The sequence below is a fragment of the Hippopotamus amphibius genome, chromosome 10 (genome assembly GCF_030028045.1).
Source record: "Hippopotamus amphibius kiboko isolate mHipAmp2 chromosome 10, mHipAmp2.hap2, whole genome shotgun sequence".
Lineage (NCBI taxonomy): Eukaryota > Metazoa > Chordata > Mammalia > Artiodactyla > Hippopotamidae > Hippopotamus > Hippopotamus amphibius.
Genome location: NC_080195.1, coordinates 79312075 through 79338223, shown reverse-complemented (window position 1 = coordinate 79338223; position 26149 = coordinate 79312075). Strand labels below are relative to the sequence as shown.

Here is a 26149-nt window from a genome sequence, read left to right as displayed (position 1 = left end):
GTGATAAAAGGATCTCAATAAATATTTCTAGATACAACAGATCATGGCTCCACATAAATACACATTGCAGTATGCATCATGTGGAAATTCCATGGATGCAGGGAGGGGAAAATAGAAAGAAAAATTGGAAAAGGGAAAAGCTGGTTAGTCTAGAATTTTTTTTTCATAAATTTATTTATTTATTTATGGGCTGTGTTGGGTCTTCATTGCTGCACATGGGCAGGCTCAATAGTTGTGGCGCACAGGCTTAGTTGCTCCATGGCATGTGGGATCTTCTGGGGCAGGGAATGAACCTGTGTCCCCTGCATTGGTGGGTGGATTCTTAACCACTGCACCACCTAGGAAGTCGCAGTTAGTGTCAAATTTATGGAACATAAATTTAGAATTTCCAAATGCTTTTACAATGTTCCTATTATGAGTAACTGCAAAGACTGGCCCAAATAGAGGAACAGCTTTTTGGACCCCCAGGGCAGAAGAGATGCCATTCTTTTCTGTGGTGACTGACAACAGTAAGTATGTATCCCTACAATAATGGGAAGTTATGACCGCACCTGAAATAAAACCCTGTTTTATTGTGGAAAGGCAAGTTTAATGAGAAAAAAAGACATAAGGGTTAAACACATAGTGCTAAGGAGCATAATGGGAACAAATTGGAGGAGGAATTATGTTTCTAGGGCTAAATGTTTTAACTATGTAACCCTGTAATATACAGTTTAGTAGGACTCAGCCTATAAAATAAATCATAGCAACATTCATTTCCTTATAAAATATTAATCTTAAATTTTAATGTCACTGTAATGGAAGAGAGTTTCTTTAAACTTGAAATTTAAGAAAATGTAGACTTTTCACTGTGAACCACAAATGCTTGCAAATATCAAGTAATAGATAATAGCATACTTTGCACCTGAGCAGTGGAAAAAGCCACTCTCTTTTTTTTTTTAGATGGAAATTCTAATTCATGTACAAAACACAGAAAAGAAGAAAATAAACATTCATTTTCTGTGTGTGACTGACACAATTACATAAAAATCAACTGCTATTGAAAGTGAAAATACAAGAGACAAATTAGTAAACTATTTCAGAATAATGAGTGTTCTGAGAAAGCATTTTAGTACTGTGGCACTGAACTACCAGTATGGATAAATAAGGACCCAAATTTTAAGTGTATGTGTATGTGTGTTGTAAGGTACATTACATACAATCATCCAATCATGAAATCTTACGCTATCAGTAATATTAGTTTAGTATTTCTATTGTGTAACAGTGCCATGCTTTGCCTATAAAATAAGTAGCTATTTACACATGCACATCATCAACTTTTAAAACAATATATAGTTAAAATAAGTTACAGAAGAGAACCTGCTTTTGAGCCTAAACAAATTCAGTGTAAGAAAAAAGAGGAAGGAAGGGAGGGAAGGAAGGAAGGAGTGACTTTGGAAGCTGCAGTGTTGACATGTGTTTAAATGAGATCAGTTAGGTTAATGACTAAAAATAAGAAATGCACTATATACCTTTAATAATCAAAAAGCTCCTGGATTCATTACTATAATAATATGAGTTAAATGGTCAGTTTACAGTCTTGATCTTTACCTTCTTAAGGCTTTTATTTCCATTCTAGTTAACATGCAAATAAATAATACAGTTAATCCAGTCTCTAACACCTTATGTTAAAAAACATATATATTTCTAAAGAAATACCTTTCTTGTTTTGCTATTTTAGATGGAATTACTTTGTGCCTAGAGGAAGTACATTCTTGACTGTACACATCTACTACTTTTCTGGACCATATAATGTACTTGATCAGTTCTACCTTTGGTTCTACTGGTTTCAGTAAAATACAGTAAAAAACAAAATTCTGTGCATAGTAGAAGAGATTCAGTACAGATGGGTTTGGAGGCTTCATATTATTTTGTTTATAATTTCATTTCCACTGTAGATATACATGATACACAATGGAAATATTTTCAAATGTAGGCAGAGATTCTTCATTAAGTGCAGATTTTGGCATTTGTCCTTTTTTATTTATAAAAGATAATTAATTTCCACTGACTCAATCCTTTCTATGTAAACCTGTACGCCTCTCGCCCAGGTCAGTGTCTCTTAAGTTGTTCTGTCTTAGTTGTATCAACTATGCTTCCACTACTTTTCTGTTTACTCTTGAAAGCACTTGATTAAATGTTTCAGGCTGCATTGTTAGACATAAAGGTGAATTTTACAAGTTGTATTTTAAAATAACATATCTCACTCATCTGACATCTCATTTGTAAAATGCTGATTTGCTAATGATATTGTCTACCACAAATTTTCTATGGTCCAGAGGCACAGCATGTTAAAAGAACCAGGAAAGGTGATATGAAAACTATCTTTAGATTAAATTTTCCAAATTAAAATGAACAGTTCTTATAATTAACAAAATGCCACATTTATGCATGAGGATGCCTTGCAAGTGTTTTTAATAGAACCCAAAATATGTCACAAAGCTCATGAAATATGCACATGCTAGAATCATGAAGTGATCTATGTAGCTTAGCAAAAATTACATTTAACTACATTAATAAAAGTGGCCTAATATACAACCTCTATTTGAGATCCCAACCTCTATTTTTCAAACTTTTCAGGAAAGATACATTCATTTATTATGTTACCCATAGTAATATATTATTGGCACATGTTATTAGTTAATTTTTTTCTTTTATGTATGATAGGAATATTTTATTTAGGCCCTGAAATATCAAAATATTAAAAGTAACTGGCTCACCAAATATTTTAAGTGATCTAAGTGCAGGGATTCAAAATGTTATTGTAAAGTTTATGTTATTAGTAGAATTAACATTTTTTGTGTTATTAAAGCCCAATGAAGAGGAGTATATATGTTTGTGAGTAGAGATTCTGAAGTTTAAAAAATAACAAATTCATAGTTTAAAATAATATACTCTTATGGTCTATCAATCAAGCTTATCATAAAATATGTATTTATAAAAACTTTTAGAAGTTTTAACATTATTTTAAGCATGCAAATTAATTTCATAAAAATAGTCAAAAATATTCCCCAAGTGATGTGATCTATATATAGCACAGATGTCGATGTACCTTTTGAAGATAATTTTCAGTCATTTTAATAGAGAATAAAACCTGGATAATAAAATGAGGCAGAAATGATTTTGGCAAGTAAAACCTAATATTGAGAAAACAAACATAAATTATTACTATCTAGTATTTTAAAATTCCAATTTAATAACTAATTCTATTTTATAAATCTAGTTTTAAAAAATAAGGACTGATTTTTCTCAAAGAGACTGCATATTTAATGTCCCAACACTCAGATTGTTCTTGTGCTATTTTCTGAATGAACTATAATACACACTCACACACACATTCTAAGAGGAAAACATGGTTTTTCTAAGAGAAAACTACTCTAATCAATTGATATATTAAACTTTATTGTATTAGCTCTTAATATATCAACAAAGATTGTCTTACTATTTACCATCTGGGTTCAATAGACTTGATTTTTTTTTTAAAAATCAATGCTTTATTTTTCAGAGTAGTTTTTGTTTGACAGAAAAATTGATTAGAAAGCATGGAATTCCCTTATACACTCTTATCCCACCCCTTCACAGTTTCTCCTATTATTACCATTTTGCATTATTATGGTACATTTTTAACAATTGATAAACTAATATTGATTATTGTTAAGTAAAAGTTGTAATTTACATTAGCATTTGCTCTTTATGTTCTATGGTTCTTGACCAATATATACTGTCATGTAGCCATAGTTACAATATCATACCAAATAATTCACTGCCCTTAAACCCCTGTGCTTTACCTTTTAATTGCTCCTTTTCTCCCCCCATTCCCTGGCAATCATTGGTCTTTTATTTGGCTGTACAGTTTTGCCTTTTCTAGAATGTCACATAGTTGGATTTATATAGTATATAGCCTTTTCAGACTGTCTTCTTTCATTTAACAATATGCATTTAAGATTCCAATATGTCTTTCTGTGGCTTGATAGCACATTTCTTTTTATTGCTGAATAATATTTCACTGTCTGCATGTGCCAGCGTTTGTTTATCCATTCACCTACTAAAGGATATCTTAGTTACTTCTGAATTCTGGCAATTATGAAAACAACTACCAGAAATATTCATGCACAGCTTTTTATGTAAACATAAATTTTCAACTCCTTTGAGTAAAAGTCATTTGAATTTTAATTAAAACACATTTCAGGAAAAGACAGATAAATTGACTGTAGAAAGAAATATGTTTATCTTATACTATGTATCTTACTATGAGAAGACCATGTTTAGTTGTAAGAAACTGCGAACTATCATCTAAAGTGGCTGAACCATTTTGCGTTCCCACCAGCAGTGAATGAGATTTCCTGTTACTCTACATCCTCATCAGCATTTGGTGGTATCAGTGTTTGAGATTTGGCCACTCTAAATAGTGTGTAATGGTATCTCATTGTTGTTTTAATTTGCAATTCCATAATGACATTTGATTCTGAGCATCTTTTCATATGCTTATTTTCCATTTGTGTGAATTTGTTGAGGTGTCTGCTTAGATCTTTGTAGATTTTCTAATTGGGTTTTTTTTTCTTGTTGAATTTTAAGAGTTTTTTTTACATCTTAGATATCAGTCATTTGTCAGATATGTCCATTGCAAATACTCCCCCCCCCCCTTGTTTTTTCATTCTTCTAACAGTGGTTTTTCTCAAGAGCAAACATTTAATTTTAATGAATTCCAACTTATCAGTTTTTTTCCATGGAGTATGCTGTTGGTGTTGTATCTAAATAATGTAAACCAAACTCAGGGTCACCTAGTTTCTCCCATGTTATCTTCTAGAAGTTTTATAGTTTTGCATTTTACATTTAGATTTGTGATGCATTTAGAATTAATTATTGTGAAAGATGTCAAGTCTGTGTTAAGGTTCATGTCTTTGCATATGGATGTCCAGTTGTTCCAGTGCCATTTGTTAAAAAGACTTCATTAAAAGTCAGTTGACTATATTTATGTAAGTTTCTTTCTGACCTTCTATTCTGTTCCATTGATCTATTTATTTATTTTTTCACCAATACCACATTGTCTTGATTACTGTAGCTTTATCGTAAGTCTTGAAGTCAGGTAGTGTCAGTCCTCAGAACCTACTGTTCATCTTCAGTACTGGAATTTTGTTCATATTTGTAAATTTGTAATTTAAAATTATTATGAATTTGATTACATTTATAATTAAGACAAAATAATCAATAAATATGTTAAACTTTATTGCATTAATCCTTGATACATCAGGAAAGAATGTAATTACCATTTATCACCTGGATCTAATAGACATTTTATTCTTAGTTTTTCTGGCTTTTTTTTTTTTTTTTTAGGTTTTTAAGTTATTTTTTGAATACTGTTAGATATAATAATAAAGGAGAAAGGAATAGTGAAAAACAACTTTATTCAACTTTTAATAAGAATTTAAATATAGCAAACCTGAATTTCTGTTTCATATTTTTCTGGATTTGATGATATATCTACCTGAATTGGGCAACAACTGTCATACATGACCGTGGAATATAGCCATATTGTAAATATGGAGTTCGGGTTTCAAATACATCCTTAATGCGTCATATCTTATTGCTTCTGGGTCTTCCTGCACCTGCATTGTCAGAATGTAATCCTTTAAAAAACTTTGATGGTTCATAATTTTTCTAAAGGGAGTAAAAATATCTTTTTTCCGTAATTGTAAAACATTTTTATATTTAGATTTATCAGCACTAATTAAATTTTTAAATGAATGTTTTAATTTCTGTATCATCAAACACCATCATTTTTCCACTTATAAACTGTATAAATTTTCATGCACAAAAATTATCAAAGATGAAAGAGTATTGTCATATATTCTTTTTAGCAAAATCATGTTGCAAAATATTCTGTAATAAAGTTCTTCCTTTTATCCTTAAAAACAAACTTTTCACTTATTGATTTTTTAAATAAATTTATTTATTAATTTATTTATTGGCTGTGTTGGGGTTTTGTTGCTGCATACAGGGTGGGCTACTCTTCATTGTGGTCCGCAGGCTTCTCATTGCGGTGGCTTCTCTTGTTGAGGAGCACAGTCTCTAGGAATGCAGGCTTTAGTAGCTGTGACACATAGGCCCAATAATTGTGGTTCATGGTCTCTACAGTGCAGGCTCAATAGTTGTGGCGCACAGGCTTAATTGCTCCATGGCATGTGGGATCTTCCTGGAGCAGGGATCAAACCGGTGTCCCCTGCATTTGCAGAAAGATTCTTAACCACTGCGCCACTTAGGAAGTCCCTCACTTATTGATTTTTGAGTTTGCTAAAATTCATCTACAATAAGTGAAGATGTCTATTTCACCATTATCACTAGATTCTTGACTTCTACTACTTTTTCTTTGTATTTATTGTCTTATCTAATAATTTTGAGATATATTCCTCTATAAATTTCCTTCTCTTTCCATTAGAAGCAGAAAATGAAGGATTCTGAAATCTCAACTGAGAGCATGAAAGCTAAACAACCAAACAAAACTACAATGATAGTGTTTTATTTCTAGACTTCTTTCCTACCACCATGAAAGAAAATACATAACCCGAGCAACAGTGATGACTTATATAAGTAAATAGGGATCGGCAACAGTGATGATTTATATCACTCTTGCATAATCCTTCCACACTAGAACTAATAGAACTTACTGTGATGACGTAAATGTTCTATATCTGTCCCAAAACAGTAGCCAATAGCTAGCTGCATATAGCTACTCAACATTTGCAATGTGGATCTTGTGACTAAGGAACTGCAGTTTAAATTTTATTTAATTTTAATCAATTTACATTTAAATTTAAATAGCAACATATGACTGGTTGTTTCTGTATTGGGCACCACAACTCTAAATGATTTACTCATACTTCCATTTTCTTATTATATCATTCCTTTTAACATAGTTGATAATAATTGAAGTTAAGAATTAGTTGATAGTGAAGTAATTCATAGAATACCAAAGTAGTGAGATTTGTAATAATTCAGAAAATATAATACATATAATTACATAATATATCTTAGATTCATAAAAGAATCCAATGTTTTTATATTATAAATGCAAAGTAGAATAATTTTAAATCTCTAATAATATGCTAAGGGTTAACCTTGCATTTCTTTTTAAAAGTGAAAATTTTGTTTATATTTTTAGGAACTAGGCCAGGGATTTAAATGATTATTAAGTGCAGAAAATTTTATCCTGCCTTTTAAAATGGCTTTTTAGTTTTCTTTTGTGATGCCTAAGATTTTATGATATGTGAGTTAGTTCTTGTTTTCAATCTGGGATGCTCACACTGGAGTCCATGTGTGGTGGTAATCAGAGTTAATGGATTCCTTGAGGTGGTGTGTAAGCTGTGCCTGTAGAGAGATGGGCCATACTTTAGGTGACCACAATGTTTGTTGTCCCAATACAGATTAAAAACCTCTGGAGTAAAATAGAAACATTTTTAACAAAATGTATTTTGAGGGACTTCCCGGGTGGCACAGTGGTTAAGAATCTGCCAGCCAGTGCAGGAGACATGGGTTTGATCCCTGGTCGAGAAGATCCCACATGCCACAGAGCAACTAAACTAGCATGCCACAACTACTGAGCCTGTGCTCTAGAGCCCACAAGCCACAATTACTGAGCCCATGTGCTGCAACTACTGAAGCTTGTGCACCTAGAGCCTGTGCTCCACAGCAAGAGAAGCCACCACACAGAGAAGCCCACGCACTGCAATGAAGAGTAGTCCCCACTCTCCGCAACTGGAGAAAGCCCATACACAGCAACGACGACCCAACACAGCCAAAATAAATAAATAAATAAACAAACAAACAAATAAATAAAAAAATTTAAAACAGAACATGTTAAAAACAAAATGTATTTTGAATACAGCATGACTTTGAGAATCAATAGATATTGATTCTCAAATTTTTTGATTTTCAAGTTTAGAAGTCAGAAAAGGCTAGGTTGGAATCCAAGCTCCCCTATATGAATTCATGGTAATCACTTTAAACCTCCGTTTCCTCACCTGGAACATGTACTACTTTTTTGGGGGGGTGGGGAGGTGGGATAAGGATTAAATCATATAATTCATTATATATGCTTGGCTTTATTATTATTATTATTATTATTATTATTATTATTATTAGGAAGGTAATGTATTATAACTTATGAATGCAAAGAAGTTCAGCAAACAGATGGAGAGATATACCATGTTCTTGAATTGAAAGGATCAATATTATGAAAATGACTATACTAACCAAAGTAATCTACAGATGCAGTGCAATCCCTACCAACTTACCAATGACATTTTTCACAGAACTAGAACAAAAAATTTTACAACTTGCATGGCAACACAAAAGACCCCAAATAGCCAAAGCAATCTTGAGAAAGAAAAATGGAGCTGGAGGAGTCAGACTCCCTGGCTTCAGACTATATTACAAAGCTACAGTAATCAAAACAGTATGGTACTGGCACAAAAACAGAAATATAGATCAATGGAACAAGACAGAGAGCCCAGAGATAAACCCATGCACGTATGGTCACCTTATCTTTGACAAAGGAGGCAAGAATATACAATGGAGAAAAGACAGCCTCTTCAATAAGTGCTGCTGGGAAACTGGACAGCTACATGTAAAAGAATGAAATTAGAACACTCCCTAACACCATACACAAAAATAAACTCAAAATGGATTAAAGAGCTAAATGTAAGGCCAGACACTATAAAACTCTTAGAGGAAAACATAAGAAGAACACTCTTTGACATAAATCTCAACAAGGTCTTATTTGACCCACCTCCTAGAGTAATGAAAATAAAAACAAAAATAAACAAATGGGACTTAATTAAACTTAAAAGCTTTTACACAACAAAGGAAACCATAAACAAGATAAAAAGACAACCCTCAGAATGGGAGAAAATATTTGCAAATGAAACAACTGACAAGGGATTAATCACCAAAATATGCAAACAGCTCATGCAGCTCAATATCAAAAAAACAACCCAATCAAAAAAATGGGCGTAAGACCAAAATAGACATTTCTCCAAAGGAGACGTACAGATAGCCAAGAAACACATGAAAAGATGCTCAACATCACTAATTACTAGAGAAGTACAAGTAGGTATCACCTCACATCAGTTATAATAGCCATCATCACAAAATCTACAAAGAATAAATGCTGGAGAGGGTGTGAAGAAAAGGCAACCCTCTTGCACTGTTGGTGGGAATGTAAATTGATACAACCACTATGAGAACAGAGTGGAGGTTCTTTAAAAAACTGAAAATATAACTACCATGTGACCCAACAATCCCACTACTGGGCATATACCCTGAGAAAACCATAATTCAAAAAGACACATGCACCCCAGTATTCATTGCAGCACTGTTTGCAATAGCCAAGAAAATGGAAGCAACCTAAATGTCCACTGACAGATGAATGAATAAAGAAGATGTGATACATATATACAATGGAATATTAGCCATAAAAGGGAATGGAATTGGGTCATTTGTAAACACATGGATGGACCTAGAGACTGTCATACAGAGGGAAGTAAGTCAGAAAGAGAAAAACAGATATGTATTAATGCATATATGTGGATTCTAGAAAAATCATATAGATGATCTTATTGGCAAAGCAGAAATAAAGACACAGATGTAGAGAACAAATGTATGGACACCAAAGGAGGAAGGGGGGGATGAATTGGTAGATGGGGATGGACATATATACACTATTGATACAAAGTATAAAATGGATAACTAATGAGAACCTATTGTATAGCACAAGGAACTGTTCAGTGCTCTGTGGTGACTAAATGGGAAGGAAATCCAAAAAAGTGGGGATATATGTTTAGGTATAGCTGATTCACTTTGCTGTGCAGCAGAAACTAACACAACATTGTAAAGAATTATACGCCAATAAAAATTTTAAAAAAAAGTTTAGCAAATCCTTTCTATCCTTTCTTCAAAATACAAACAAGGAAGCTGTGAAATAAGTAGAAAGAATATTGAGATTTTTTTCTTTGTAGTTTTTGCCTAGGACATATACTATTCACCAACACTGATAAAGATCAAACTTAAATTTGGTAATATCAGGAAAATAAAAACAACTTTAAAAACATTTTTTCTTTTTTATTAACAAAAGCTACAAATAAAATATCCTCATCCTAAAGGAGAAATTTCATAGAGACCTTCTGCTCTAACTACATAGTTATTTTTTCATTCAACTTTTCTCACTTTAAATCTGTTTCAGAATATACCAATAATTTAAGGATCATTATTATAATTTTTATTGTTGATGATGATTATGGTGTTTGAATGATGGTGATGATTTTGGCCTTTCTCATATTTACCAAAATTATATGTAAAGGGACATTTTAAAGATTAGATAATGTATGAAATAAAAATGAACCTAGTAGTTGACTAAATGGCTAACAAACAGGAAATGCAATATCAGCTTCTACATTAAGTTTTATAATTTTATGATAAATCATTATATTTAACCTATCCTATACATCATGTATTAATGTTCTGTGTTTGTTAAATAAACATTAAATGCTTAAGCCACCCCATGGCAGATTTATAAAACCTAAAACAACTTTAAATGTGTTCACTTCATTGTTTATTATTTCATTTTGTGCCCCCATGATGAAACCATTTCATAGTGCTTTTGATAAATGGTCTTTAGAAAAGCACCAAAAACATAAACAGCTTGAAAATGTTTAGAAACACAATGAGTTTAGGTTTTTTAAATTTTGTCCTTTAAATGATGATATGAAGGCTTTTTTTACAAAAATGAGCTTTCAGAAGTGTCAACATGTCCTATCTATTGATGAAATTTGACAAGCAGCCTTCCTGATGCCTTTTCCTAAGTAAACCATCTCCAGTGTTGAAGCTATCAACTAGTTGAATTTGTTTCTGCCCTCGTAAGCGCAGCTAACTGTATCAACAATATCAAATCAAAACTATGCATTTTACATCACTACATCAGACTATTAATATAGGAGAGTTTCATTTGATAAATTTCTAAATTCTATTTATTTTATTATTTAATTTTTACAAATACCTAAATTATAAATTTCTTTATTTCCTACATATTTTACAGTTATTCTAGTAACTGGAATAAAATATTGGAGAAACAATTATTTTAAGCTAAAATGTAAGTAAGGATAATAAATGAGATACAGAGAAAATGCACTTAAAGTAATGCACCATAGAGCCCACAACTGTAGGAATTTATGAATTAGAATATAGACAAAAATGTTGATGCATTTATTATCTATATTTTTACTGCTATCTTTTTCTCTCCTTAAGATCTTCTGTGTGGCTCAACTTTATCGTAGAGACATAATTTGCTTTAAATTGCTCACTGATCTGATCAGTTTTACGCACTGCCAAATATCTCCTAAAACTGGTTCTGAGCCTGACACTCACTTGATCACAACCTTAAGATGATTTCTTATTGCCTCTAAGATACTGTCCAAATTTTTCAGTCTGAAATTCAAGGCTTTGAAAATACAATCCCCTATAATGCTGCTCTTAGCACCCCTTTTTAGATAATGCTCTCTATACTTTACAGTACTTTTAGATGCCTCAGTTACAGTCCACATTCTTCTCTACACCAGCTCTTTGCCTCAAGTTCCCTTCTTTTCTTTCCCTCTAGAAAAATTCTGCTAGTTCAAGTACTATGTATTGTTTGAACTCTTTTAAGTACCACTTCTCTAGGTAACTTTCTTGGTTTCTGACAAATATGTATAATCTCTTTTTCCATAACTCCTGTAATATTTTATCAGAGTGCTATGTGCTTTTAGTTTTGAATTTTGCATTGTTTTTAACCGTACATGATATATCATTTTTATTGGGACAAAATTACTATGGATATATAGCACTTGCATAGTAGTAGCAATGTATCTTGTACATATTAAATATACATATAATTTATATGTATTTGTTACATAAATGATTGGCACAAGAATAAATTTTTACTAGAATTATAGGAATTTAACAGACTGCTGAAGGAAAAGTACTTGACAATTTTGAGCATTATGAAAAGAGTATTGTGAGCACTAAAAGGAAAGTGAAAGTTTGAGTTTTACTGCAATATTACGAACAGAAAAATAAATCAGACATCTTAGAAAAAGTCAGTCTTACACAGAGGGAATAAACAGCGGATAGTGCTGTAGCTGAAATCATTCTGGTTAACTCTGGGTATGTCAACCCACTCTTGCTTTGTAGCTTTTTATTTCGGGAAAGTATCATAATGGTCTTAGAATATTCAGCATTTCCTTCATTCTGGAAGTCCAAACATCCCACGTACATACACACAGTTTCACAGTTCTCTAGTATTTCCCAATCTGTTGTAACAGGGAAGAGATATAGGTAATGAAGTGAGTAAATATAAATATTTTAGAGGAGGACACTATTGACATTTTGCTTCAGGTAATTCTTTTTTGTGGAGGGGCTGTCTTGTGCATGATAGGATGTTTATCTGTATTCCTGGGTTCTACTCATTAGATGCCAGACGTATCACCTCTACCTCTCCTCTACACTGTAACAACCAAAAGTGTCTCCAGATATTGTCTGATATCCATGCGGGACAAGATTGTCCCTAATTGAGAGCCACTATTTCAAAGTAAACTCTAAAATGGCTTCGCAAAGGTGAATTGGTGCATATTTTTCTTTGATATTAATGTAATTAGCAAGCGATCTCTATAAATGTGCTGTACAAATTATTTTGTTTGGAAAACTTTATATAATACAATTGCTATAAGGTGAAGAATAGCAACTCTTTCATCTGTAAAATGCTTAAAAGTTTCTAAATTCCGCTTGGCAAAATTTTTCTGTGGGGATATTTCTTTGTTATTCATGGAGGCGGGGAATATGTGGGTGAGAAGGGTATATTGCAATGAATAAGATAAGAGAATATATACGTATATATGCATGTATACACATACATGTAATTTTTTCCAGTCTTATTGATGTATAATTGAAATATGACATCAAATTAGTTTAAGGTGTACAACATATTTATTCAATATATGTATATATTGCAAAGTGATTACAACATAATGGTTAGTTAAAATCCATCACCTCACATAATTACAATTTTTTCTTTTGATAAGAACTTTTAAGATCTACTCTCTTAGCAACTTCTAAATAAACGCTACAGTATTGTTAATTATAGCCACCATGCTGTACATTACATTCCAGAACTTATTAATCTTATCACTGGAAGTTTGTACCTTTTAACCACCTTCACCCAAAGAATATTTTCATCTGTCAAAGAGGAAAAAAGATGTGAGAGGGAGATGTGAGAGAGTTAAAAGAGAAAGGAAGGGAAGGAGAGAAGGAAAGAAGGGAGAGATGGAGGTTGGGAGGGAGAGAGGGAGGAAAAGAGAGACAGGTTGACAGACAAATTATACATAGAACTCAGTAATGTTGTCAGATACATTTTACAACTTGCAGATCATATAGAGTAAAAGCAACTCTGGGGCCACATTCCAATTCAGCCAGATGGTGAAAGAGTTGGTTTTAAAGATCAGTAGAGGACACAGAGATTATTACCAAAAGCATCAATCCCTTTTGTAGTCTAAGAAAGAACAAGAAACAAAGTTATTGAGGTGTCATTAAGATCAGGAAAGAGAGATTCAAACTGCCTAAGGTGATTTATGATTGTGTAACTAGAGTGAGTTTCTTCTCTGAGTATTAATTTCCTGTTCTGTACAGTAGGTGAGCATTAGCACCTACCTTTTATGCTGTATGAAAGAATTCAATGAGCCAGTGCATACAGAGCATTTACAATAATAACTTATTGCCAAGTATTTTATCAGTGTTTATAATTATTAGAAGATAGCTGTGACAAATAAATTTGATTTGATAACACACTGTAGTCCTAACCAGTAGTTGGAAAAATTTACAAAAAGTCATTACTCATTTATCCAACAAATATTTAGTTGAGGTCTAGGAGTTATTCTAGGACTGAGGATAAACCAGAGTACAAAATAGAAATAACCTCTCCTCTGATGAGCTTGCTTTTCTAAGAACACACTAAGCACTCAGTAGCAGTGTTTATGAAAACTAACACCTGAGCTTTAGGTGTTACAGTGTGAATGTTAAAATGTACAATGTTATAATGTTATAATGTTGCAATTCTAGCGAAACAATGGATAGAACTGGGCAATAGTACTGTGCCTTACATGTATTAGGACCTATAAAACTGTTTGTTAAATGAATCATTTGGGAGTATTCACAGGAAATGATTTTTATGGACAAGTAAAATTATTAATATAACACTTTCACCCAAAGATCCACATTCCATAAGCAATGCAAATAACTACTGCTTTAACTTATAAACCATCTTCACTCAATTCAATATATTATACACTGTAGAATGATACAGTAAACTAATATTAGATGTTAGTTTATAATTGCTTCCCTTATTTAGCAATTTGGGCATCACCATCATTACAGGCTAGGTGTTACTTTAATATAATTTTAAATTTCTGTTGTATTTCTTTGATTACAGAATGATTTTTTTATTGGTAAGGTACTGACTTAAAACTTTTCATTCATCTACCTACAAAACCCGTAGAGATAAATAAATGTTGTTGAACCACTGACAGACACTAAATACTGTCAGAGCTGTGCTTTCAGATTGTCCATTAGGTGATTTAATAGTAGTTTCATCACAGATCTTCTCAATTTTCTAAAATCTTTGTTAAAAATATGGAAAATCCATTCCACTGGATCAGTATCTTTACTTTGATTCAAATACTGAATCATTCAAATAGAACAGGAAGTGTCTTTACTTACCAAGTTCATAAAGCTTTTAAAATTTTGAATAATAATTTGAAAAGCCAATTTTTTGTCCATTACTCTATCTTTTGAAAGTAATTGTGCTTCTTAAGCCCCTGAATGTCAAAGTAAAATAAATAATACTTTTAAAAGTATGTTTTTTCACATCTTATTAATTTTAAAGATAGACTCTAAAGAATAATATTTTTCCTATGAAAAAAACCTCAGAGAGGAAACATTATGCTTTTAAAGTATCTGTATATATTGCTTGTTAGTAAGTAGTGAAAAAATATTTGTAGGTGAATGACCATATTCCTATTTTCATATGCTTGTGCAAAACTTCCTCATTTGCTTGCATTTTGAGAGAAATAGGAAATAACTTATTCATATATTCATCTAACCTTTAAAGAACTCATAACATATCAAGCATTTTGTTAGGATTTGACAACACACAGTCGAATAGGTCTTGGATTTTGAATGCTCAAAATGCGGTGAATGAAGCAGACGTGGAAAAAAATACTTATTTTACTAAGTGCAGTGTTTTATAATAGCAGTATATATCCTGAAATAATTTATATCTAATCATTTACAGTTCCCTGTCATTCATTTGTGTGTATATATAGTAACATAAACATCACATATTGTATGTAATAAATATTATATTACTACATACATAAATTTATGTTAAATGTGGTGTTAGAGTGGATTTATCTGAAGACATTTTAAAACAAACATGGAAATTATTAGTTTGTAAAAATAAAAATCTGATTTTAACATATAGGATAAAGCAAGAGTGAATTAATAGTGGTAATGATAATGCGTTTTTACTAACCCCCCCCCTTTTTTACTGTTTAATTAGTACAATACATTGTACTAGTAATTTTAAAACAGAATATCATACACATCCACACATTGAAGAAAAAGAGAAAAAGTGTCATTCTGTTTTGTGAAGAAGTGGAGCAGGATGAAATGCAACTCATGTTGCACCTGGACTGGAAAATAAAGAGATTATTTCCAAAGCAAGCATGGAATTACTATATAAGTAAACTTTGGTTAAAAAAATATCCCCCATCCTTTTGTAATGAAAAACTACAACCAAGAAGAAAATCTACAAATAACTTAAATATGGACGGAGGCAAATAAAATTGTAATTCTTAATAGTAACTTGGCAAAGACATACATTGAAAGGTCTGGACATGTGGTATTTACTGTCTGACTCCTTCACATCTGGATTAGTAAAAAGATTAATAGCATAATATATGCATAAATTTAAAGATTATTTTAGAAAATTATTTTTTTATTGTGCATTGTTCTGGTCATGAAAAATTCCTCATTCATTTTGATATATAAATAATATAGAAAAATATGTTTACACTGGGGGATGCAATTATTAAAATAAATATTTTGAAGAAGTCCTGGAAATTGAAGACTTTTAAAATTAACTCAGTTTTTGAGATGACTACAGTTTTTTGTTGTTGTTGTTTTGTTTTGTCTTTTTGTTGGCTGAGATATCTGAGTAAGAATAGGAGTTCTATACTAATTTGAAAGTATTTCTAGAATGTTATTGATAATTCACTCACAGTGCCTGATCTGCTACCTTATGGATACAATAAAGTGAGTAATGAAAATATAATAGGAATAGTAATGATAGAGATCTTTATTGTTAAGTAAAAACCTATTAAAGCCCAAATTACTTCTTGTTATTAAGATTTCCTTCCCACTAATGCAACATTGTAAACCAACTATACTCTAATAAAAGTTAATTTTAAATAAATTAATTAAATAAATTAAATATTTTGACTTTTAGGCCATGTGAAATGTTACATATTCAAAATGTTATTTTAAAAGTAAACACTGTGGGAAGGAATTAATCGGAAGCTTGGCATGAACACACACACACACATTTCTGTATATAAGATAGATAACCAACAAGGACACAGGAAACTACTCAATATTCTGTGATAACCTACATGAGAAAAGAATCTTAAAAACAATGAATATATGTATATGTATAACTGAATCACTTTGTTGTACACCTGAAACTAACACAACATTGTAAATCAACTATACTCCAATAAAATAAAAATTAAAAAAAAATTTGAGAGTTGAATTTGAGATAATAATCACATTACTGAAGTTTTTGGTATGGTAAAAAATGTGATTTTGTGTACATTGCTAAGGTCCTTTTAGCCACACCCATCTCTTCAGTTTCTATCTACTCATTAGTCACTCCCAGGTTTACATCCTAGAGCAGTTCTGTACCACAAGCTACACTCATGTATATGCAATACCTATTTGATGTTTAAAGAGGAATGCTGACATTTCATAGAACTATAAACTAGAATTTTGACTGATTATATAAAAACATCTCTTCACAATTGAATGCTTCCCTGTTAAAATCAGATGAGGAGAGAAAAGTCATTTATTTATGTGGTATATGCATTAAAAAACAAATTGCCATTTGTATAATCATGGAAAGTTGTTATCAAATGCAGAAAATTTATACCAGGAAGAGAAACAGCAGTAGACATTTAATTAAATTAAATATGTGCTAAGAATAAAACTCAATCTAAGGTTTGTGACATGAACATTTAAAATTACTTTTACATACAGATGCAGGCCCCAACAAAATTTCAATTGAACAGTTTTTAATATTTTTAAATTAATGTAGTAAAATGATAATAAGAAAATAAAAAATTTAGTGTGTTCCTTCATTTAATAATTTATTTATTAAGCACAGATTTTGTATAAAGCACTATGCTAGACGCTGAGGATACAGCAGTGCCTTTTAAAAATTATACAAGGGGGCTTCCCTGGTGGTGCAGTGGTTAAGAATCCGCCTGCCAATGCTGGGGATACGAGTTCGAGCCCCAGTCTGGGAAGATCCCACATTCCGCAGAGCCACTAAGCCCTTGTACCACAGCAACTGAGCCTGCACTCTAGAGCCCGTGAGCCACAAATATTGAGCCCATGTGCCACAACTACTGAAGCCCGCATGCGTAGACCCCATGCTCTGCAGCAAGAGAGGCTACTGCAGTGAGAAGCTTGCGCGCCGCAACGAAGAGTGGTCCCTGCTCTCCACAACTACAGAAAGCCTGTGTGCAGCAATGAAGACACAACGCAGCCAATAAATGAATGAATGAATAAATAAATAAAAGATATTTTAAAAGAAAATAAATAAATAAATAAAAATTACACAGGGATGGAAAAGAGAACATGCAGCAGAGGTATCTGACCAAATGTGAGGGTAATGAGTAATTGTCCTCAGCAAATGATATTTGAGTTAAGATTTAAAAGAGTTAAAAAAGCAAAGGATCCCCCCAAAATGAAGCATTTCAGACAATTTGTATGAAGTTAAGATGAGACATATTCATTAAAGTACCTGAAAGGAAGTTCAATTACCTGGAATTCAAAGAGTGAATGGAGTGTTACAAGGCATGTGTAGATCATATAGGAGTAAAGACTATACTGATTACTTTTCTTTTAATTGTAAGGGCAAAGACTTACCCTGCAAGGTTTTAACCAGAAAATTAATGTCATCAGATTTATGTTTGAGGAGACAATTTTGTTTAGTTTCAAAAATAAGATTTAGAGGTGTAAAATGCTGACATGGGAGGCCAGTCACTATTGTGGTACACTAGATGAAAGAGAGGCTGTGGAGGTATAAAAAAGAAATGAGTAGATTTCAAAAATATTTAGGAAATAGGTCAACCAAACTTAATGATTAATTGATTGATTATAGAAAAGGTAAGGGAACAGGAGGTGTCTGGTATATGTAGCTGGATGGAGGCTGGCAGTACCTATAGAACTAGAAATTGCTGGAAGAAGAATGTGTCAGGGGAGGGTTGGAGACTTTGAGTTCATTTTGGACATACTGAATGTGCCATGTCTTTTCAACATCTAAGTGGACATGTCAAATAGGTATTGCATACACATGAGTGTAGCTTGTGGTGTAGAACTGCTCTAGGATGTAAACCTGGGAGTGATTAATGAGTAGATAGAAACTGAAGAGATGGGTGTGGCTAAAAGGACCTAGAGATTATGTGAGAACAGATTGTGAATCTCATTCTTGGTGATTTCAGTATTTAAAGGTTAAATACAGAAAGACAACCTAACAGAATATGAAAAAGAGTAGCGAGAGATATATGTTGAATCAGATATGGGGTGGGGGAAGAGCTTTGAGGTTGAGTGTTTAAAAAAAAAACAAAAGCAAAAAACCAAAAAAAGCCCCAGGAAAGATAATTCTTAGGAGCAAAGACTAATCAACATTTTGAGTAATTCAGACATGAAATGAGTGACTTGTATTTTGATCTAAAGGGAATGCTGAACCATGCTTCAGGAGACCATTTGTTATACAAATTCTCACCTCTAATAAATTACTTATACAGACAGAACTAAGAGAAATGAGATTATAATCTGTTTTCCTCTCTTCTAACAACTGCCTGCCACTATGTATTTTGCCACTATGTATTTTGCAGATACTGGGGGTGACTTGCCCATGTCCCTTGAGCACACACTATTCCTGTGCACTGAGTAGACCAGGGGTGCCAGGGAAATAACACCTGCATCCCCACCCCCAGGAATCCTCAACTGAACACTAATGAGTATTGGTCAATATTCCCTAAATACTCCTCTGCCTTACCCATCAAGTGAGATGACTCTGATGCAAACCTTCCATTGTCTGAGTTCCACAGCAGGATTGAATCCCAGCTGCCCACAGTGTAATCTACTCAATAACACACTCTCGATTTACTTCCTTTCCTATCTCACTTCCCGATGCTCCCTGAGGTCACTCCCCATAAAAGAAATATCTCAGGGTCTGTTTGTAAGGATTCTATAATTGTCAGGGTTCTACAACAAAAAAAGAACTAATAGGATTTTTCAGAAAGGTGCAAATTCCAAGATCTGCAGGCTGAGTCAGCAAGCTAGAGAACCAGAACAGCTGATGACTTAGTTCCATTCTGAGTCCAAAAGCCTGAGAAACCAGAAGAGATGATGTTATAGTTCCAGTCTGAAAGCCAGCAGGCTCAAGACCCAGGAAGAGCAGATGTTTCAGTTTGATCTGAGGATAGGATGATGTTCCAGCTCAAATGCCATCAGACAGGAAGAATACTCTCCTATTTGTGGGAGAGTCAGCCTTTTTGTTCTATTCAGGCCTTCAACTTGTCAGATAAGCCTCACCCATATTAGGGAGAGGGATCTGTTAATCATTTCCCAAAACACTCTCACTAGAATACCCAGAATAATGAATATTTGGCCAAATACCTGGGTACTGCACAATGTAGCCAAGTTGACCCATAAAATTCATCAGCACAGGTACACAAGGTAACACAACTCTTGTTTCCCAGCGTCACACTTTTCTGATCTTTCTTCTGCCAATTCTTTTTGGAATTGAAGCTATATTTTACATGTCAGGATGAAATTAAATTTTGCTAAATGTATATATGGCCAAAGTTTAAAAGATGATAGCCCTCATTTTCCCAGAATCATTCTGGTTCATACTTGTTATTCTGTATAATTAGATTAATATTTCCTCTTTACTTTTAAAAGTGTTCTGCTTTGGAAGACAAAATTATATGATCATCATGGTAACTGATTCCATAAATGTGATGGTAATAAAATTAGTGAAGTATATTTCAATCCTTTATTAAATTATTTTTTATACTGGTTAAAAATATGACAATATATGTCATATTTCTTCAGATTAATTTTTCTTCCTCGGTTATTTTATACTACAGTTTCTTGCCATGATGTACATGGAATGCCTATTTGTAAACAGGATGTTATTGTTGATTAGCTTCAATGGACTTTTTTCTTTAAAGGATTGAGAAAGAATGCATTTGAAAAGTATAAATAATTTATAAGGCCTTCCACAGGATCTTGTTTATTGTTCTATGTATGACAAATCTGAATATCTTCCTGAAATAAGATAACTAACCTAAAAATTACACACTTAACTGATACTTATTTAATTGGCTTCAGACATAGAATGACTATAACCTCAGGGTAGTTCAGTTCTTCTGTCACAACTAAGGGAAGGGTGAAAATAATTGTGACTCCCTGAAACAATCAGAGCCTATTTTGTTTACTGTTGAGGATATGGAGACAAGAGGAGGAGATGGTTCCATATTGACTGTGAACCATACAAAGCCGGGACTAGCAACGTGTCATAAAGGAATGAGCTTGTTTATACTATCTCTTTTTTTTTTAGTTTATTTTCCATTTTCTCTTTGTAATATGAATCTGTGTTGATTAAACAATATTACATGGCATAAAAGTTATAAATATAAATGTCTCAAAGTATTTTTGCACCTTCTTCCGAGGATGATTTTATTGTTAAATGGAAATAACTTTGTAACAATTATGTTGTAGCATATATAACAAAATGTTAACTTTTAGTAATATTCTAAGTAACTATTTCAGACATTTTGCTAACTGTGCTTTAAAGCAAACAGCATGTGCTAAGTGCTGCATTACTGCAGTTTCAAAAAGATTCTGCATAATGCTTGTGAGACAGTGGTTGATCTTGAGTTCTTTGTGGTTTCCTTATTGTGAGTCCCTGGTGTTCCTGCAACAATGAAAGTGTTGTTATTCAAATGCACATAAATGCATTCAGTCCATAATAATAGTATTCATAGCCATCTATAAATAGTTGAAGAAACAATTGTATGAAATGCTTGATATTCATCTGAACCACTTTTTGCAATTTCACTTTTAAATTCAGATTTCAGAAATAATACAACAGTGGTGCTCATAAGATATTCAGATATTTTTGTAAGCTTTTCCAGGACAGGATGGTAGCTTCTTAAAATTGCAGACCCAGTTTCAGTAAAGCTAAGAAATCTTTTATAAATATATACAATTGTGAGAAATGGCCTGAACGTACACCATGATGTACAATTTTTAAATATACAGTTTTATATCTGTGTAATGATCTTTCTTAATATTTCTTTTTCCCCCCAGATACACCATCAGTTAAGATTATACCATCCACTCCTTTTCCACAAGAAGGACAGCCTTTAATTTTGACTTGTGAATCCAAAGGAAAACCACTGTAAGTGATTTAATGAGTGTAAAGTTTTTCACTTTTTCTTCTATCCTGCTTTGATTGCAGGCTTTAACTGCAGAAATCCACTATTTTTGTCTTATCTTGGTGGGCAAAGTGATCTCAGAACAGAAAACCCCCTGAACCATGTCTTCATTAAGTATCTGTGGAAGATTGGTCTTGTATTTTGTCATCCAGTGAAGTTTCTGGGAAGGTTTCCAGCTGTGATTTTTTTTTCTCTTTCTTTTCTTTTTTCCACTAAGATATTTCAAACTGAAAGGAGTACAGACTTAATCAGTCAATGTTTTTACATCATCAGATTGATAGAAGTTACATGTGCTGAACTTATTTCTCTCATGAAAAACTTTGAAAATATTGAACCCTCAAAATATGCCCAAGTTTTAGTTACATGGGAAATCATCTTCATAAGGGAAATCAGATCTACCCGTCTAATGTAGCCCCATGAGACATAATTTGTGAATGTGATATGGTTGGAGGTAATGTGAATGAAAAGGGTCACAGACTCAACATTTTCAGTTACACAGCTATTTCATTGGTAGAATAATGAATTCTAACATCATTTCAACACTAAAATTTTACTTTTTTACGTACATGTTTATAAACAGCTAACTTATAGAAAGTCTATATTTAATAGAAAATTCAAGTATAGAGTATCCAAATAAGGATTATTTCATTGGAAGTGATTTTTTTCATTCTATAGTAACACTCTGCTTGGAGCTGAAAGTCATTTGTTTGATCTTTTTAGAAGCTTCCAATTGATTTGCATTTCTGTTTAAATATTAATGGGAGGAATTTAATTGTTCTCTATACATAACTATATGGGATAGCTTTTGTGCAAATCAAATTTAATTACAAAAATTTGTTTCTGATAACATTTGTTATTTAAGTGTAAATTTCATATTATCACGTGATGAATTTTTCTAAAGTAGTTTTTATATAGAAGCCTGAAATTTCAACTTCCTCAATTGTACTGTTTTATTCTTTTTAACACACTAAGTGAATTCACTTTCTTTATCACAGTATTGATATTTTAGAACTGTTCTCTCTTCCAGTAATTATTTTCTAGAGATTAAAAATATACTGTCTTAAAGAGCATTTTGCAAATTAGTCTATTTTTTTCTATCTTTTAAGAAACATTTAAGGCATTTTAGACCCTGAAAGAAGCAAATTTTTTCAGAGTAGCTTTGCTACATATATCCTATGCAATTCACTTTTATAGTTCTTACCCTCTGATAAGCTTAAATTACTTATAGAAAACATTTTTCAGCTGCAGTGCACTATCTAAATGTGACAATGCATTTCAGTATTACAGCTTCAACAGAGCTTTTGGCTATAAGTTTAGTACTTTAACTAAGAAAGAAATGTAATAGACTCTAGTCGGCTTTAGACAAACTTTAATCCAATTTCTTTACTCCTGACTCTGTATATCTAATACCAGAACTTCTTTCCTAACTCCCTTCCATTTCCACTCCTGTTCCTTTTGCTTACTATTTTTGAACTCTGCTCCCCTTTCCTCTGTTTCTCTCTCTCCTCATAAGCTCAGAGGTCAGCCTTTGGAGATATGATAAAGGATCAGGGCATAGCAACGGATTTTTGCTTTAACTTCTCTCCATTGTTCTTCCCCACAGTACATATGTGTACATTTAGAATATGTGTATAATTTACACAATTAAATGAGGTGAAGTTGGGAAATATAACTTATAGACTGCTTTGGAATAAATACATTCTGGCTCAAATAGCATCTAATTACCTGTCAATGATCTTCGATTCCATATCCACTCTCACCATCCACTTTTTTTTTTTTTTTTTTTTTTTGGTGAATACTTATATTCCGATCTGTGTAATTAGCTGTTTAAGTAGTCCATTTCCCTCAGCTCAGATATGGATGAATAGATGTGCCTTATTGTGGTCTCTGTTTCAGTTACCTAGAAATAAGCTTGGATATGCAATAATCCTCTGCACTGCAGCTGAATGAAAAACACAGTAATCTCTTATTTATTTTATTTAAGAATACAAAGGTTCCAGAAGCTTAAGAAATAGAAAATGTCACCTTTCTCAGGAGGATCGTGATTAATATCACTTCACTATAGGTAATGGAAATAAAAAGGCTTCTTATTTTACAGAAAGGAAAACTGAAGCTCAGTGTTAACCAATTTCCCTTATTCATCTAGATTTAAAATGGATGAGTCAGGCTTTAAACTTAGTTCGGTCATTGCCCAAAGATTACATTCCTTTAGCTATTTTCTGCTACTTCAATTGCTGAGTCTAAACTGTCACTTGTGTTAGCCAAAGTCACTTTTGAAAAATTAGAGTGGGCCTTACAGTAATGTGCAGTACTGAAGTGGAAACTCTGGGCACTTAAAGGTGAAGAACTGGCTTGTCTCAAGACACATTTTACTGCTTCTGTTCTGTTGTATCAGGCTATCTTCTCTATTTGTGCCCTTTCTGGAAGCTTGCCAAATTCCTACCAAGCTGACCATTTCTAGCATAAGTTTATAGCCATATAAAAAAATCTTCTAATTAGTATAGTATCTTCCAGCAATTAGCCCATAATCTCCATAAGGGTTAAAATGATTATTTTCTATCTTTATCATTATAGATCATAATGTAAAACAGCATATTCTATATGCTCTGGTCCACAAGTAAATGTACATTAACTTATTCTCTTTTATTGTATTCTCATTCCCAACTCTGTTTTGACCATTTTGTTTCCCTGTAGACCTCCAGGCCTTTGACATTAAAGGTATAGCCAACTTCTTTGACTCCTCTTTGCCTTTAGACCTCTGCTTCTCTTATGTCCTTCCTAATTATCTTAAAATCAACTGTTCTGCATTTTCAAAGTAACTATCATTTCCAATAAATGAAGACACTAACCTCTTTAAAAACAGTCTCATTTCTAGCCTCTCTTTAGCTTATATTCTGTCTCCAACAGTGCCAGATGAGGCAGATAGGACAAAAAAAAACAAGGGAAGACTGAAAAGAAATCATTGGATTTTCCCAGAAGGAAATTTTACTGATCATAAAGAAAACAAGTCTCACTAGAGCAAAGAGAACAGAAGGCAAATTGAAATGGATTAATCAGGGAGTTAGTAGGTGGTGGGGAAGCAAAGAAAATGGGAAGACCACCATTTCAGAAACTGAATCATGAAAATTGGAAAAGGGATGAGAACAGAAAGTTATGTCACACCGAAGTTTTAAATAAAATATAGTAGAGAGGCTATCTGCATTTTAAGACAGGATCAAAAAAGCCTGTAAAGAATGGGAGTTAAAATGAAGTATGTGATATCACATGTACCCAGCAGGTAGGTTAGAATTTCCTATTTTACTCTGGTAATCACTGTCAAAGTTCTCCATTATTTTGCAGCTATTACACCTGATTCCCCATTTTGTTATTTTGGAATCACGGAGAAGCAACACTGTGTCTTAGCTTCTAACTGACTCCTGAAGTACCTGATTTCTATTATCTTTACCATTTACCTAATTCCCCTTTAATGAGCAGGCGAGACTCAGAAATGGATAATAAATATATAATTTCTTTACATTTTGTAGCTGACTTGAATCATTTCTTTAATCAGTGATCAAATCTTTATTTCTTTAAAAATGTTTGACAATATGTGATTTTCTAAAGAATGAATTATTCATGGTTATTAAGCAAGTTAACAGTAGACAAAATAACACCACTATCTTTTGTATAAATCACAAAATAATGGTGTGACTCAACTCATACTGAGACTCATGTTTCTAACCTGGCCTCCTGTACGCTGGTGTTGTTTTCCTTGTTCTAAATGTGAGGGCCCCAGTGACTGTTTATGAACAATCATGCCTTATTTGCCTGCTTTGGACTGAAGCCCTTTGCTATTTTCCTGTGGAACAGCTGCATAACTTGGGCCAGGACCAAATTGTTCCACTTGACATTGCTATGGAGGCATTCTATTCTTTCCTTAAAAGAGAGATTACTGTACATGTCTGTCTGTTGTTTTAATTTTAGTTTAAAGTGAGGACCAAGCTAATGCCAGCCACTTTTCTTTCAAGTCCCCAGAGTTTTTGCAACCTTCTTCTTTCTTTGGCTGAATTCCCAGACAGCTTTCAAGCAGCAACGTTCTCGGTTTATAGAAGTAGAGGGGGAAAAAAAGCTGTCATATTACAGTAAAGTTATGACCTTAAAATTGTGGGATCGCCCCCCCCACATGCTATAGCTAAAGAATCATCATTCATTTTAATCAAATATTTAATACTTTGTAAATTTACTTCAGAAAAGCAACGGGA

The 26149-nt window shown here is 32.8% G+C and overlaps 1 protein-coding gene across 1 annotated transcript in view; it reads left to right on the top strand.

Moving 5' to 3' along the window:
* The window catches only part of CADM2 (cell adhesion molecule 2), a 248822-nt gene that overhangs the window by 109796 nt on the left and 112877 nt on the right, over positions 1 to 26149 (top strand). Inside the window, exon 6 of the mRNA XM_057697218.1 lies at positions 21781 to 21871. Within this exon, the coding sequence (XP_057553201.1) occupies positions 21781 to 21871 (91 nt within the window). The remainder of the gene's footprint in view (positions 1 to 21780; positions 21872 to 26149) is intronic.